The sequence below is a fragment of the Lates calcarifer genome, linkage group LG5 (assembly GCF_001640805.2).
Source record: "Lates calcarifer isolate ASB-BC8 linkage group LG5, TLL_Latcal_v3, whole genome shotgun sequence".
Taxonomy (NCBI): domain Eukaryota; kingdom Metazoa; phylum Chordata; class Actinopteri; family Centropomidae; genus Lates; species Lates calcarifer.
The window spans coordinates 11430368-11446282 of NC_066837.1; the positions used below are offsets into that span (position 1 = coordinate 11430368).

Below are 15915 nucleotides of genomic sequence, written 5' to 3' on the forward strand. Positions count from 1 at the left end.
GAATAACATATAAAGAAAAAAATGAGCAGGATATGTCTTACAGGAGGACACACAGGAGAAAGCTTTAGATTTTATAGAGTAGTGACGGTAATGTCCTGTAGGGGGCGGCAGTACGCGGCTGTGCGCAGCGGCCACAGCCGAAGAAGAAATACGGACCAATCACAGAGCTGACATTTGTGTTTTGAATGTAACGCGGTTGATGGCCGCTCAACGCTGATTTGTTTTTCCTTCTTCACTATTTTTTAATTTTTGTTAGAGTTGACTGTCAACATCTGAAAGGTAAAGTGTTTTTACATCATTTAACAAATCATATTTTGTTAGATCATGGTTAAGTTTGCTTAAAATGCTCATTAACTAGGTGTGTACAAACTAACCTAAGTTAACGTTAGCCAACGACTTCGGTAAAACTGTCGTTCACTGTAGTTTGTTACCCAACTTACTTAATGACATTATTCTCAACATACTGTGTGATAATTAGTGTTACATTATACACCAACATTTCTTCATTAGGTTTGTTCGCTTATTAGCTCTGTTGAATGCGTTAAAAAGCTTGTTTGTGGAACACTGCCTGTAGTTGATAGTTAACTTTATCTCAGTAGCGTCTTACCTAGCTGGTTAATGTTGACATCATTGGCTTAACGTTGGGGTCAGAACAGTTTGCCACCAGTCATTTTAGTAAGCTATTTTATAAACACATGTTTAACAGGACATTATTTGTTGCAGTTGTACAGATACAGTAATGTCGTCCATGAAGTCCAGTTCCACTGGGGAAGGCTTGGTAAGACATTTACGCTCTGTCATTCACAGTAAACAGGCTTAAATTCTGACTGAACAAGCTGATAATATCTTATATTAACTCCTGTTGATGTTAGCCTTCCAGCAGAAGTGGAGAGCGAACCCCTCTGAGGAGTCTGGAGAATGAAATGCGGCTCCTCTCAGCTCCATCACCGAGGCTGAAATCAGGTGCTGATGTTGTGAAAATGACAAAGGTAGGCTCATCAAAAATATTTAGAAATGCTGGCACTGTTTTCAATGTCTTTTTAGATTTTTTTCTCACTCACTTTTTATTCCAATGACCAGGGTGGCATTCCTCTCTGTGACCCAGAGCCCCACCTTTACTGTCCTCCAGCCACAGATGTGAAAGAAACCACTGCTCCCATGAATGATATGATGGCTGCTGAGAGCGCCTGTGGATCTGGAGATATAACATTGAAATCATTTGTCTGTGCTGGTGGTGAGGTTGAAATCTCAGACTCCTCAGTCTGTGGAGAACAGAGCATTATTTTACCTAATGATCAGGCTACAGATAACACTGAGGCAGAGGATACAGTCATATCTGACAGTATGATAGTGCAGCCATGCCAGTGACCACATAGAACATCCCTATTACACTCCTGAGATGAAAGATGCCTCCTGGGTTGATGACCATCTCTGTGAGATTACCTCTGGGAGCCTGGATGATAAACACACCACACAGGATTTGGGAGTGTTTCAGAACGACTGCTGTGGAGAGAAAGATGTCACCTGGAAATCCTTTCGCCTGTGACGGAGGTGAGGTGGAGGTCTCAGATGTCACCAGACAACATGATGAGACTGTTCCTCTGCCTCAGGAACAGCTGGGTGAATCTTTACAGGACAACAGTGTAAACTCAACTATGTTCTCTGACTGCAGCCATCTGGGTGAAGCAGAACATGCTGATCATCTGTATTGCAGCAGTGCAAACAGTGTTCCTGTCATCACCACCTTCTTTGAAAAACCTGCTGATGGACTGAGGGACGTAACCTTCAAATTATTTAACTGCACCGGGGGAGAGATAGAAATTTCAGATGACACCAAACTTGTAAATGCGACTGTTCCTCTCCCAGCCAACAACACTGAAACCAGCTGTGTGTCGTACAGTTATAGTATAAATCAAAGCGCTGTAGCTGGTGACCACGATGTGCAGAACGGTAAAGATCATTTAGATCATCTATACTGTGAAAATTATTCATCAACTTCGAGTGTCAACCTTTCCACCGTTCAGGAGCCTCTGCCATGCAGCACTGATGAGGTTACACAGCTGTCCGAGAAGACTTCCCCTCTGCCTGATGACCAGGCTGTGATCTGTCAGCTCCTAGACAACAACACTGTGCCTACTTCTGTCACACAGGATCAAATCCCAGATAACTTAGAGCAGCCTAATCGCCATGTGGAAACCAACAAGGTTGTTGTAGATACTCACCCATCAGCTCTCAGCTCATCTTCACTTCACTTCACATCATTAAAGGCTTTGGATAATGAATCCTTTAACTGTCAAGAGCAAGCAACATCAAAGCACCTGATACATCCCGAGGACAATCCACTGCTTTCAGCACTTCACAAAACAGAGTCAGCAGAGACTCTGGCTTCAGCAAAGAGTCCCTCACCTGTGGAGGTGCAGCAGCAGCATCTGGAACATGGACCGGCTGAATCCAGTGAGGCAAAGGACAGTGCCCTGGGCTCATCAGGACATGGACCTGTTCTTTGTAACTCTGCAGAGAACCTCTCTGATGCTCTGAAAGCTCTGTCAGAGTGTCCCTCAGTAGCATCAGCTTTACAGTTTGGAATCCTCAGTCCTGTTGTTAAGAGAGCTTCTCTGTCTGTATTCAAAGCTCATAATGGTCCCGCTCTCGACCATTTTTTATCTGACGACTCTGCTCTGGAGGGTGAGAAGAGCCTGGTTTCTCCTGTAAACCCCGACCCTGCTGGGTTATGGGCGGAGCACTTGGAGAGCCCCATGCCACGTCCTCTGTTCAACTCCACAACACTGGGTTACAGGCCCCAGTCAGGCCCAGTCCCTGACCTGGATGAGGGTGTGGGTGTGAAGCCCCATGCCGTCCCTCAGTCTGAGGTAGAAAAGCCGGGACTGGATTTCCCGTTGATTCCAGATGGTCCCCTCCAGCAGCAGCTCCGGCAGATGGCAGAGTTCCTCATGTTGGCGTCTGGAAAGATGGGTCCTGCTGCTGTCTCTGTCTCTGCTCCAACTCCTGCTGCAGTCACAGTCCCACCAGCGGGAGCTGCTCCTGCAGAATCCCACAGCGTCTGTGTGGGAACCACTGCTGTGAAACTGGTGGACCGCAGTCTCAACACATCTGGCCAGTTTGAGAGGAAGAGGGATTTCTCTGTGGTTGATTCCTGCACTCTGACTGACCCCCTCCTCTGGAAGTAAGTGTTAGCTGAGAATTTATTATTGAATTTCCAGTGTTTTGTGATTATGACTAATTCTTCACTCTCTCTTCCCGTCATCGTGGTCTCAGTGTACCTCCAGGCAGCCTGGAGTGTCTCCCCAGACAGGAGCTGGAACAGAGGTTAAGGTCTAGCATGATCATGGTAGAGGCCCTGGTGCAGCAGTTGGCTGCAGCCAGAGCACATGGATGTCCTCCTGCAGGCCCTGCTCCTTCAGAGCTCAGGGAGAAATTTGTGCAGACGGACCACACAGAGCTCAGTCAGGTAAGAACACAGACAAACTCTCTTAGAGGCTGACAGCGGGAGACGTGGAGAATTTAGTTAGTTTGGTTTCTTGTAGATCAGCATTGTATTGATGTTTTTCTTTTGTTTTTTTTATGTAGACCACAATGCACAGAGACCTTTATTTGGAGGCTCTGAGCAGGATTAGTGAGTTGGAGCTGGATGGAGCTTCTCTACAGAACCTCACTCAGTGTATGCAGGACATGAGGGTCACCATGGTGAGACACAAACAATCATACAACACATGCTCTATGTTGTTGAGTTGTTTAATCCTAATACATACAATGCTCTTACATGTCAGTGTGTTTAAGGACTTTTTACACCTGACATTTATGTTTTTTTAATGATTTACTTTATCCATATAAAAATTGTGACTGATTTCGTTCTTAAGTAACAGTGAAGTGTGTGTTTGTTTCAACAGACATCTCTGAGCAGTGACACAGATGCTGCTCTCTCGAACATGAAGGAAGTAGAAGACATTGTCAGAGAGGATCATCAGAGCCTCGTTTCACATGTATGTAAACATGTCTCATGTCTTTTTAACTCAACAGTATTTGTGAAATTATCCATCCAGCAGTTATTTTAAACTATGTATTAACTGTGTTTACTGCAGTAACGGTGCATGTTTATGAGCTTGAATTGAGCTGATATTTATTCTCCCTGTGTGGTTTAGTACGCTCAGATGAAGTCTCTGTTTGAGAAAACAAAGGCGACACAAACACGGATGGTGCAGAAGGTCAAAGATGCTCTTCACCAAAGAGATGACATGAGGACACAGATGGAGGACGCCCTCACAGCCAAGGAGGCGGTAAACACACTGACTAATCCCTTCATTGTTATGTGGCCTTGGTAGTTCTTTTTTTTTTTAAATGCTCCATAGTTTTTCCTTTTTTCAAGTGTTTACTGTGCAGGTTACAACACAAAGCAGGAGAGAATGTTTTTCCTGTTCTGGTGGACCTAAATACAATCATTATTAATATTTCAAACTGCCCCACAAAGTTCATTTTTGTGATGATTACCACCAGTGCTTTGCTATTTTCTTTCTGCATCTTTCTTCTCTGCATTTAATGTGGGTCTGTGTCTGTGTCTGTTTCCAGGCCTTCAGTGCAATGGAACAGCTGAGGACACACTGTGCCACAGAGATGTCAGAGCTACAGAAGAGTGTTGGGTCTCAGCAGGAACTTCTGGCTGCTCTAAACCAGGCTTACCCACAACAGGCAAGAACAAACATCAATACTGTAATTTATTCATGAGAACATCCTGCAGAATGTGTCTAATTTCTTTTCTTTTCTAATACAGGTTGCATTAAACCAGGCCTACACTGAAACACTGAATTCTGCTTCTGATCTTCTGTCTGAAACCATGGAGGAGCAGTCTAGTCTGATGGAAGAAGTATGTTCAGCTGAACTGTAAAACCTGCTCCCTGCTAATTAAACTGTGGGCCAAGGATTTATATTAAAATAAGTGTTATCACATACAGCTATAACATGGACTGTCAGTACCAATAAATAAATAAATAAGTACAGACATCAACTTTAATTTTCATTTTGAACACAGACAGTCTGCTCACTCATTCATCTGACAAGATATCTACAGACAGCTGTTAGCTAGCGTTAGCTCCCTGGCAGGGACAGACTCAGTAAAGTAGAATCTAGAACCTGTTCAGTCGACTTCCATGGCCTCACATCTTGTAGCTTTGCAGCCAGAGATAATATATGTACAGTGAACACAAACCCGGAGCTGCCAGTCTGTCCCTCTCATTTTATTAAATCCCACCCCAGCATGAAATCACAAACTGACAGATTTTTTACGAAAGCCAAACAGCTTTTGTTTTTTTAACCTTTTAACCTTTTTTTCATCTCCCTTATGTCTGAATGGAGATTGCATTTACATCTTTATTTTCAGTATAATTCTCATGGTGCTGATGGTTTTGTGTGGTGATGTTGTCACAGCTCTGCACAGTCAGAGGTTTCCTGCAGAAAACTCTTCCCTTACTTCTGAAGCTGAATGAGAAGGCAGCGTCTGCTCTGAGAGAGAGAGACGAACATATTTCTGCTCGAGATCAAGCTGTTGAAGAGAGAGAGCAGGTCAGATGGTCATTTAATTTAACGACTTGTTTTATCAGAATGATGATGGATGCAAATCATGAAGATGATAATAATAATAATTATTTTTAATGAACTTCAACAGATCGAAGAAGAACTGAACGAAGCTAATTTGAATCTCCAGACTGCCAGAGAACAGATTGGTGATTTAAACCTGCAGGTGACGATTCTGACTTCAGGTAAAACACTGAGACAAATATGTTTCATTTCATTCCTCGTCTTTTCAAACAGGTGTCAATAACCGATAACTCTTCTGCCTGTTCATTCATATAATGTCAGAGATGGGTGTGCTGCGTCAGAAGCTGACAGAGAGAGAGGAGGAGAGGGGTCAGCTGGAGAGGAAGGTGACAGAGTTGTCTGCTACAGTTTCCTCCACATTGGCCTCCTACACCTTCCTGGAGCAGGCACTCGCTGCTGAGACTACCAAGTATGATCCTCACAACAACAGTAATTTACTGAAAAAAAGAAAGATACTGTGGTAGAGCAACATTCTTATCAAACTGAAGAATAAAAACCCCCAAATGATCCACAGCATGAAGGTGCTAAAAATGTTCTTTTTTCAGACTGCAGCAGTCATGGAAGGACATCCAGCAAGCCAAGGACAGAGCAGACGAGTAAGTGGTGACAATGATTTTCAACAGAAAGGAAACAATAACTAACTTGATCACTGGTTTAATGAAAGAAATTTTATGCTGTCTGGTTCGGTTCTTTCTGCTGCTGACAGGATGCCCTCACTGTTTAAACGCCTTGACTTATGACAGGAGATTTGGACCACTAGCCAGCCTCCCTGCCACACAACAGTTACATAAACTACTGCAGCTGATGGTTCTGCCTGTGTTTTACCTGTGTCCAGGTTGGAAACATCTCTGGTCCAGTCGGAGCGGCGAGTTAGTGAGCTGACTCAGGCTCTGGCTGAAAGTGAGGAGCAGCTTGGTCAGCTGCAGAACCTCTCACAGTCTCAGAAGATACAGCTCCAGCAGCTCCAAGACGTTTGCACACAACTCAGCGGCGTGAGGGAAATGAATGAGGTTAGCTTGTAGAATATAAAGATATAGACCTTCTTACTTTTTCTCTCATGTTATTTTCCACACATGTTGTTGACGTCCAGTGCTTGAGGATTGATCAATCAACAGGGCTGTGAGAAAAGCAAAATATTTGCAATGAATGACCAATAAAATCCTCATATCCAGTCTGTGTTAGGAAGCCACATGCATTTTAATGTAATGTACATGTGTGATTATCACTCATAAAAATACGCTAACCGTATAAGCTAACAAAAATCCAAGATCTGAGCATCTGTGCCTCAAACAGTTCAGTTGTAGTCTCGATTGGCATTATTTTATTTTACAGTCAGGTGTTGTGATCTTAGGAATAATGATACGTTCCTTGTGTTTCCTGGTGGTGTTCTGGTTTAACTTCCTGTTGTCTGTGTGTGTCAGTTCTTGCAGATGGAGAACGAGCTGGCGAGGGAGCAGATGGCTGAGAGTGAGCGTATGTTGAGGGCCAACCTGCAGGGGCTCCGGGAGAGGAACATTCAGTGTGAGGACCTAAAAGGAGAACTCAGTCAGCTGCAGTAAGTTTTTTTTTTATCCTTTGCTTACTAACAGTATATAATATACTGAACATCTCTGCAGCGACTTCTCAGTATATTTCATAAAGAGTAAAGTTTCTCTTTGGGTGAACTAGTCCTCAGTCTGTGTGCATGCAGCTGTATCTGAACCCGAGTGAAGCCGGTGTTAATCCTCCTACAGATTGTTCTAAGCTTTGTCTAACAATGTTTAACATGTTGTCCGTATACTCAGTGATAACATATCTGTGGTTGTGTGATGCAGGCTTGAGAACAGAGGTTTACAGGAGCAGCTGGAAACCACCAGGTCCAGAGCCAGGGAAAGCCAGATGGAGCTCGGAGAGAAGTTGGCTCAGGCGGTCACTGAAATCACTCTGCTGCATCACACACTGAGAGGACTGACCAACGAGCTGCACGCTGCTCTAGATGAACAGGTAACATCTAGGAACAAAAAAACACAAAAACACACAACTTGGAGCAGAACAACAGACACATTTCACCTTTGTCTCACTTTAACATCACCCTCTGACTTAAAAAAGAAAAAACATTTTGCTCTGAAACAAACTGAAATCCAATTTTCTCTATTCAGCAGTTAATAAAACCCATTTTGGCAAACTCCAGTTGGGTTTCTTAATGTTCTTCTTTAATGATCTTTCCAACAGAAAAAAAAAGAGTGGGATCTTCCAGGGTCATTTTCCATGGAGCCCATTTACCTTCAGAAAACAAATATGTGTACCTTGATCTCGGAGGTCAGCTTGTATCTGTTTAGAATTTTTTTTGATATCTTTTCCACTATTCAAATAAGTAGGTTCAATCTGGGGTCAGTTTTACTCATGTGGTCAGGTTGGCTTCGGTCTTGTAGCCTTGACCACGCATGGAACTTATTTTATTCCTCATCTGTTTCAGACTTCTCTCTTGTTTTCTTTCTCTTGTCCATGTTCAGTGTGGTGCCCACAATAATGACAAAAATCCTTCATCCACTCAGAAATGATAGTTCTAAGGTTATAAAAGGTGATGGTGACGTTTTCAGGTTAGAGAGAGATGCTTCAGTTTTCTGTAGGTGTGGTGTCAAACTTCTTGGTACACCAAACTTCAGAAAGCATTTTGCAGCAGCAGGTAATTCTGACATGAAATATAAGTGGACTGCAGCACAGTGGAGAGAGACATATTATTTCACAAAGGCTTGTTTGTCTTACTTTTCAGAAACCAGAACCACAGACAGATAAAGAGTTTCAACCAGTCCACAGCCTGGAGCGTCGTCACCCCTCCAACTCGTTTGTCGACAGCATCATGGTCGCATTAACGACCGAGAAGGAGGACGACGACAAAACGGAGACGCCTCCTGGTACAGGTACTGTTACTCCTCCCGCTCAGCTGCACAGCTACAAGGCTAAAAAGGAAAAGACAAGAATGAAACTTACACAGATTGTATTTGATCATAAAAGCAGCCAGTCACTCAGCTTCAGTTTTTTTTTTTATCAAAACCTTTTAAACATTTTTTTATTTTGAACACAACCAGCAGTGATACTGATTAAACACATACTGGTCAGGCTGGACCGGTCAAGGGGCATCATCCAACCTTACTTCATGATCGTCCCCCAGCCTCTGTCAAACTCATATCAGACACTTTCACATGGAGGGTATAAATATCCTGTGAAGGACAGTTAGGACAAAATGTCCCTCCTTTAAAAAGCAGGAGGTGACAGTGACATGTGTTCTGCTCTAATAATCACTGGGTTTTTTTCACTGTCACTTCTTTCTACTCTAGCTGGTGTTGTAATTTCCCGCCAGGGATAATAACCCCAGCTGTCATTTTCTGCCTGTTCAACTAAAATGTGTTGCTGAAATTACCTGCTGTATTTGAATGAACATCCGTGTCATTTTGCACAGCTGGGTTTCAGCTGGATGGAACCGAGCAATATTGAACATTTCACACATCAGACGTGGGAAAATCTAATTCCACACGTCAGACCCAGTTCAGGGTTTAATATCATCCAGTAACACCAGGAGAGTCTAAGTCTCAGTCCACTGTCTCTCAGTCTCCTCAGACATGCCTGAGCCACAGTGTGAAACTTTGTTCAGTGAGACGAGCGCCTTCACCCGCGTCTTAGCCGTCACCCCTAAAAAGAATTTAACCTCGGAGTTTGAACCAGAGGAGGAGGATCAGAGCAGCGTCGCCGAGCTGCTGGTCGACCTGGGCGGCACCGTCACCGAGCTCGTCTCCACCCTGAAGCTGCTGCGACAACGTAAAGACGCTCAGCTGGAGGAGCTGCACACCATCATGTAAGAGCTGTACTATATTTATGGAAGCTAATGCAAGTAAACTATTATGGTGACATATAGGATCTGATTCTGCTTGATACATTTTACTTCTTGAACTAACTAACTATTTAACTAATTATTTTTATTTAGCTAACTATTTTAACATCTCTCCATTAGCTGATTTTTGATAAACTAATTAATCGTGCTTCTATTAAATCTTAGAAAATGGTTAAAAAATGCCCAGCACTAGTTTAAATGGCCAAAGGTCATGTCTTCAAATTGTTTGTTTTTTCTGATCAATCATCCAAAAACCAAAGATTTTCATTTTACAGTGACACAGACCTGAGAGAAGCAAAAACATTCTCACATTAGAGAGACTGGAAACATCAAGTGTTCGGCATTTTTATGACTTAATTTATGAGTGAATTAACAGAAAGTTAACCTCCACCTGTACTGATACTCAATTAACTGATTTATTGATTGATTGAAGTAATCCCTTTAGATCAGTCAGTGAGTAAGCTGCAACTATTTTCATTAACAATTAATCTGCTGTTTATGATTTTTCTTTGTTTAATTGTTTGGTTTATGAAACACCAGGGGGAGTCATGTCACTGTTTTATTTAGTATCTCAAGCAAGAACAACAAATCCTTATAACTGAGAGGCTGTAGCTAAGGAATGTTTGATATATTTGCTAAGTTAAAATGTGCCAAATGATTAACTGATTATTAAAATAGTTTCTGCCACTTCACCAGTCAACTTCATGTTCAAGTGAGGACCTTCACCCTCGACTGATTTGTGACAGAGAGGGCAGTGATACTAAGTTTCTCAGTGGACATGAATGTGTTTTCTGGATTTACATTCTCTGAATCTCACCTCAGAGGAATGAATTATTGGAGCTGCTTCATATCTGACAATAAGTTTTTATGTTTAGAAAGTGTCTTTGTTCATTATTTCCTGTGTTGTTCCAGCTCTGACCTGCAGAGGGAGCAGGAGGCTGCAAACAGCAGACACCAGGCTGAGGTGTCTGAGCTGAAGCATCATCTGAGTTGTATGAACAGCCTGGTGGAGAGAGGAAACCAGGCTCTGCAGCAGAAAGCTCAGGTAATGTGGTACATTTAGTCAGTGTTCATTTTATCAGTGATGCCTGATTAAAGTTGAAGACTGATGGGAATGATTCCTTCCTCACACAGGATGAGAAAACTGTGGCGAGCCTGTCGGCAGAAATACGAGACGCCATGGAAGCTCTGAACAAACACAAGACTGACAGTAACGTAAGGAACAGAGCCTGTGTAGAGATTCACTTAAGAATATTAACCTCACAGACAGGTGAGTGTATGTGACTGTTTTTGGTGATTTTTGTGGTGTTTTTTTTTTTTTTTTTTCACAGGAAATGAGGAAGGAGGTGTTGGAGCTCCGTCGCTCTCTGCAGCAGTCGAAGGTGGAGTCTCATTTCCTGCGTGAGGAGCTGAGAAAAGCTGGTGGTCAGTCAGCTACACCTGCACATTTCATGGAGGAGAAGATCCAGTTACTGAGAGAGGTACATGTAGAGTCAGTGTAGTCAGATACAGCACGTGTTCATGCAGTCATTATTATTCTACTGATAGATTTCAGCCTGTTCCACTGCAGGTTTAACAGTGATTTGATCCCCAGGTGGAGAGACTGAAGCTGAGTCTTCAGGAGGTGGAGCAGGCCAGAGTCAAACTGCTGGAGAGAGCAAAGAGACACGTAAGTCCTGACTGTTTCCTGACCGAGAGCCAGCACCTTTCTGTCTTTATTGTGTCAGATAGTTTTCCTGATCCATCGCGTTGATGATGTTTTGATGTCTCTTGCAGCAAATGATCCATCAGAGCAACCAGCAGAAAAGTGAGAATGAACTTCAGATGTTAAACAACATGATCAATAAAGTCAGAGAGGTGAGAGATGCTGTTTCATGGTGTTTTCCTGTGAACAGTGTATTCCGTGTATGGAGATGGAGTTGTATGGATGTTTGTGATAACAGGTGTTTTCCTCCACAGACTCTGTTGTCTTTGCCAGAGGTTGTGAGAAGTTGTGAACAGCTCCAACAGCTTGTCGAATACATCGGCTGACGTGTTTGTTATTGTCACATGTGTTAATTATGTTTCTGTCTGTTATGTTTTAGTCCTGGCTGTAATGTTCATATTTTAGATTTAAAATAAAATACTTTTCAATCTTACGAATATTGTCTTTGCCTTCTTGTTTTGCATTTGAGGGTTACACAGTTTAAAATACCAGTTGCTATTTTAGTGGCAGCAAATATCAATGTGTGTTACATCCATGTTGATATTAATAGCAGCATAAACAGCCACTGTTTGATTTGAATACACCACGCCGGACGGAAAATAAAACTCATCTTTGCACAGTGAGAGCGGTCACACACAGGTTTTCTCCACCAGGCAGTAGTTAGAAGAGTTCGATGAATTCTGCAAATAAAAGGATTTTGTGCAGACAGTGTGATCTGTCCACCTGCTTTAAAAAAATATATTTTTAAATTAAAATTCATTAAAAAAAATCATAATTAAAAACTATATACCTCTGGATAATTTTCTTTACGGCACACTACAGCATCAATAAAAGTCAGGAGAATCGTTCAGTTAAATTAATGTAGAACCAGTTTTTTGTTTTCAGAATTTACATTAAGAAGCAGACGTGTTTTTTCTCAGTGTAGCTGTGTTGTGTTGTCGTTTTTTCCTGTGATAATGATCTGCTGTTGTGTACTGTCAGCACACAGCAGGTCTGCCAGCGTAGACTGCATCTGAGTTTATTTAAATCCCTGTGCTGCTTGCTTTTGTTATTGCTCATCTAATTTTACAATACTGAATAAGAGCAGTGTTTGAAAAGAGAACTCATTATTCTTTCATTAGAACATAAATAAAGCTGCTGCTTATCAAACAAATCTTTATAACAAACACTTTCTGATTCCTCATTTAATCCACACAGAGAGTTAAGATTCAGCAGCACTCGAGGAAAAACACATTAGGTCATATCTGTCAACAAAACAACTTCTCTGACAGAAAATAAAGTGTCTTCACTGTAATGAAGTGTTTCTATTCGAGTTTCATCTTGTCTGATATGCAGACTTTCTGTCACTGAGTTAAAAGACTTGCACCGGTTGATTTTAAAAATACTGAGTTACACATCTATTTATTTTCCTGATCAGTGGATGCATGTCGTAGATGAAGTGTGTGTGTGTGTGTGTGTGTGTGTGTGTGTGTGTCTGAGTGGTGTTTAGATGTCTGGACATGATAACTGAGGGTGGTCACGGTGACTGTGGCTCCAGACAACACTTCAAACCAGCTGAGCTGAAACAGGAGAAAGCTCCGTAAACACAAAAGACACTGATGTTGGTGGGGTTTTCACTCCTGGTGGCATCAGGTCTGCATCTGTTGGTCCTAATTATTCTGTTGTATATTGTATATTATATTATATATATATAACATTTACAAATATATCTGATGTAAGTCTGACTAACTGATGTCACCCGGATGAAAATTGCATTTTTCTCTGGGGACAATAAAAGTCAAAAACATGCTCTGATAAACTGTAACGGCAGCAATAATTTAAACGTTTTATTCTTGAAGAACAAATGTCCTGTGTGACGTGAATGTTTATTTCCAAAAAGACAACCTGATATGCATTTTCATTTGGCAACAAAATACATGCAAATGTACTAAAGCTGATGTTCTTCATACAAGCCACTTAATGCAAAGCCTATGACCATGAAACACAATAATTTATAGAAACAAAGACTGAACTTTAAACTTAGCAGTAATGTAAATATTTAACTTGCACGTTCACATCATGAGAAAAAAAAACAAGCTTACAACCACACATGAATTAGATGAATTTTACATTCTCACATGAAGAGGCCTGGACATTTAAAACCAAAGTTAAAGTGTGATCTGACAGGACTGACAGAGGGCTGTCGGGTTAATGAATCACAGTTGTGTTGATCAGTCTGTTCATTTTCGTCTTTAATAAACTGCATAAACAGAACAGTACATGTTTGTGTGCAGAAATGTCTGGCTCATCAGTCTCTGACGCTCTGTTAAACGCAGTGAGATTATCTGTAGCTTAGATCGCAGACACAAACCTGTCCATGTTCCCCGGGTATGTGGGGTGTCTCAGATAACCCCCGGTGTTGCTGATGGGACCTGCGGTGCTGTTATACTGGGAGAAAGAGCCCAGCTGGACCGGGGAGATCCTGCCGTAGTGGTCCACAGACTCTGCAGGTCCGTGGGCTGAGGAGTGGAGGCGTCCCGTTGCTGCGTACCCCTGGGTGTGGCCCTGTCCGTACGAGCCCTGGTGGGCATGGTGGTGCGGGTGCCCGTTTGGTCCGGAGTAGGTGAACCCGGGATGCGTGGAGGACCGGGACGGCAAGGCTCCTCCGCACGGTTGGCTCTGGAAGGCTGGGGCTCCCAGGCCGCAGGGGCTGGATCCGTTAGGGAGCCCCTCTGGACTGAAGCTCCGGCTGGGCTGCTGCATCACCTCTGGACCCTGACCTCCCAGCATGGTGCCCGGAGGCGCGGTGTCCCATGAGGTTATTGATGCTGAACATGCGGGCCTGACCCGGTCCGAACCCAGGAGGTGATGGGGATGGGTAGTAGGTGGAGGGCAGCTGCTGCCCGTAGCTTGGACTGACTGTTAGGTTGGGGTAGACTGAGTTGGTGTATGCAGCTGATCTGGCGATCTGCACAGGAGAGAAAACCGGCTGTCTCGTGCACGTATGCGGCGTAGGTGCTGAGGTCACAGCGTTTAAACCTCTTCCTCCTCCTCAGGAAGCTGCCGCTCTCAAACATGTCCTCTGCGTTCGGGTCTAAAGCCCAGTAGTTGCCCTTTCCTGGCCGGCCCGGCTCTCGAGGGATCTTGATAAAACAGTCATTGAGAGTCAAGTTATGGCGGATGGAGTTCTGCCATTTCTTTGAATTGTCTCTGTAGAAGGGGAAACGCTCTGTGATGAATTTGTAGATGCCTCCCAGGGTCAGTTTGCGGTCAGGGGAGTTGGCTATGGCCATGGAGATGAGAGCGATGTAGCTGTAAGGAGGTTTCCCTCGCTGCAGAGGTCTCTTCCTCCTGCGACCTCTGGGCTGCTCCTCCGTCTGAGGTGGAGGGTTGGAGTCAGACAGAGTCTCTGCTGGAGAGTCTTTCTCCACTTTGACCACAGGCATTGTCATGGAGAGGTCAGAAAATGTCCCAGGAATCAGATTATAGAGTGAGTTTACTGCAGGTGCTGAGCAGCACTGGTACTTCCACAGTCAGATGTGATCCTTGGACGGTGGAAACAGAAAAATCCCTCCAGAAAAAAAAACAAAAAAAATCACATTTGTTTTTCACCACTTACTGTGTTTGAGTCCAGATCCAACAGTTGTTTAGAGGCAGTGGAGGTGAAATCCTGTCTGATTAAAGGAGCTCACTGCTTCTTCAGCTCATTCCCACAGTTTGTTGTCAGTATTAGTTGAAGAGTGAAGAGAACGCCATGCGTGTTGTTTAAGGTGTGTGTGAGAATGAGTCACCCAGCGTTACCTGATGAGTGTATTACCTCCACGGAGCACCTGAGGGGCCACACCCCCCCAAGCATCACATGCTCTGCACATACCTCAGCTTTAGAAGGGCCTATTGTTCGTCTTTGACAAAGTCTGCACACTGTGGTGGAAATTTCTGTTTCAACTGTTTGGACAGATTTTTAATGAAGCTGCAATAAACGTCTGAAATCTTCCAATGAAAAATATCTGCTGTCCAAATACGAATCTGCTTCAGGGAATAAAAAACAGAATTTTCACTTTTCACCTCTGATGACCTTTTCTGTCTTGACCTGCTTCTGTCAGATTTATTGTGTGCAGGACCGTTTTTACTTTCATAGACCAGAGCTGTCAAAACAAACATTGTTTCCTCTTTGTATTCAAATGCCCTTCTGAAGCCAACCACAGTTTATTTTAAAAAGTCCAAAATGGTCCATGTTGTTTTGACGTTTAACACTAAAAGACCTCTTTAGTGGTAACTTAACCTACGAGTTGTTTTTCTACCCTGCTTCCTTGTTTGTTTTGTGCCAGTGGTTGGACGAGCCAGCTGTGTTAAGAGATGTAAATATTTTCTAGACAAAGGCCCTCCTGTGATTTCAGCATGCAAAATATAGGCCATCATCATAAATCCCTCGAGAGAGAGAGAGAGAGATGTAACTCGAGAGATGGGAATAACTAACTCCTCAAATAGAGATTCTAGATTGAAATTAGTTTTGATTTTGACTTTCTTTGAGGAGTTGGTGGTAATACATGTTTTAAAGTCAGTGTCATTTAGGATTTTTTTTCCTGTTTGTGAGTCTGTTTTTGCAGAAAGTGCCACACACAGTTTGGATTTTCTTAGTTAATCAGATCTGAGGCCTTTGCTTTTACCTTTAAACACGGTTAAACTGCAGCAGTGGCAGTGGACAGAGACAGTGCTGAGGCTCTGTGCTGATGTGGTGGTATGAAGTGTGGGG

General features: G+C 43.0%; 2 protein-coding genes and 1 long non-coding RNA gene across 3 annotated transcripts; 1 reads left to right on the top strand and 2 right to left on the bottom strand.

Moving 5' to 3' along the window:
- The first annotated feature begins 163 nt into the window (after positions 1-163).
- On the top strand, positions 164-11616 carry spag5 (sperm associated antigen 5). The gene is made up of 25 exons (XM_018661583.1): positions 164-279; positions 724-778; positions 873-989; positions 1081-3184; positions 3277-3469; positions 3589-3705; positions 3909-4001; positions 4161-4295; positions 4585-4704; positions 4787-4879; positions 5440-5574; positions 5678-5771; positions 5872-6019; positions 6156-6206; positions 6446-6620; positions 7032-7165; positions 7425-7593; positions 8363-8510; positions 9199-9442; positions 10391-10523; positions 10613-10693; positions 10810-10959; positions 11073-11147; positions 11255-11335; positions 11438-11616. The coding sequence occupies exons 4-25, from the start codon at positions 1407-1409 to the stop codon at positions 11507-11509; spliced, it is 4419 nt and encodes a 1472-aa protein (XP_018517099.1). The 5' UTR covers positions 164-279; positions 724-778; positions 873-989; positions 1081-1406; the 3' UTR covers positions 11510-11616.
- On the bottom strand, positions 6992-9192 carry LOC127142468 (uncharacterized). The gene is made up of 4 exons (XR_007813236.1): positions 8703-9192; positions 8356-8549; positions 7445-7600; positions 6992-7139 (listed from the first exon to the last, which is right to left on the bottom strand). It is a non-coding gene; the product is annotated as an uncharacterized LOC127142468 (long non-coding RNA).
- Positions 11617-13027: 1411 nt separating the features above from the next.
- On the bottom strand, positions 13028-15070 carry foxe1 (forkhead box E1). The gene is given in 3 exon segments (XM_018661584.2): positions 13028-13958; positions 13960-14151; positions 14153-15070. Coding segments are annotated over 3 exon segments (1098 nt in total). The 5' UTR covers positions 14615-15070; the 3' UTR covers positions 13028-13514.
- Positions 15071-15915: the final 845 nt, after the last annotated feature.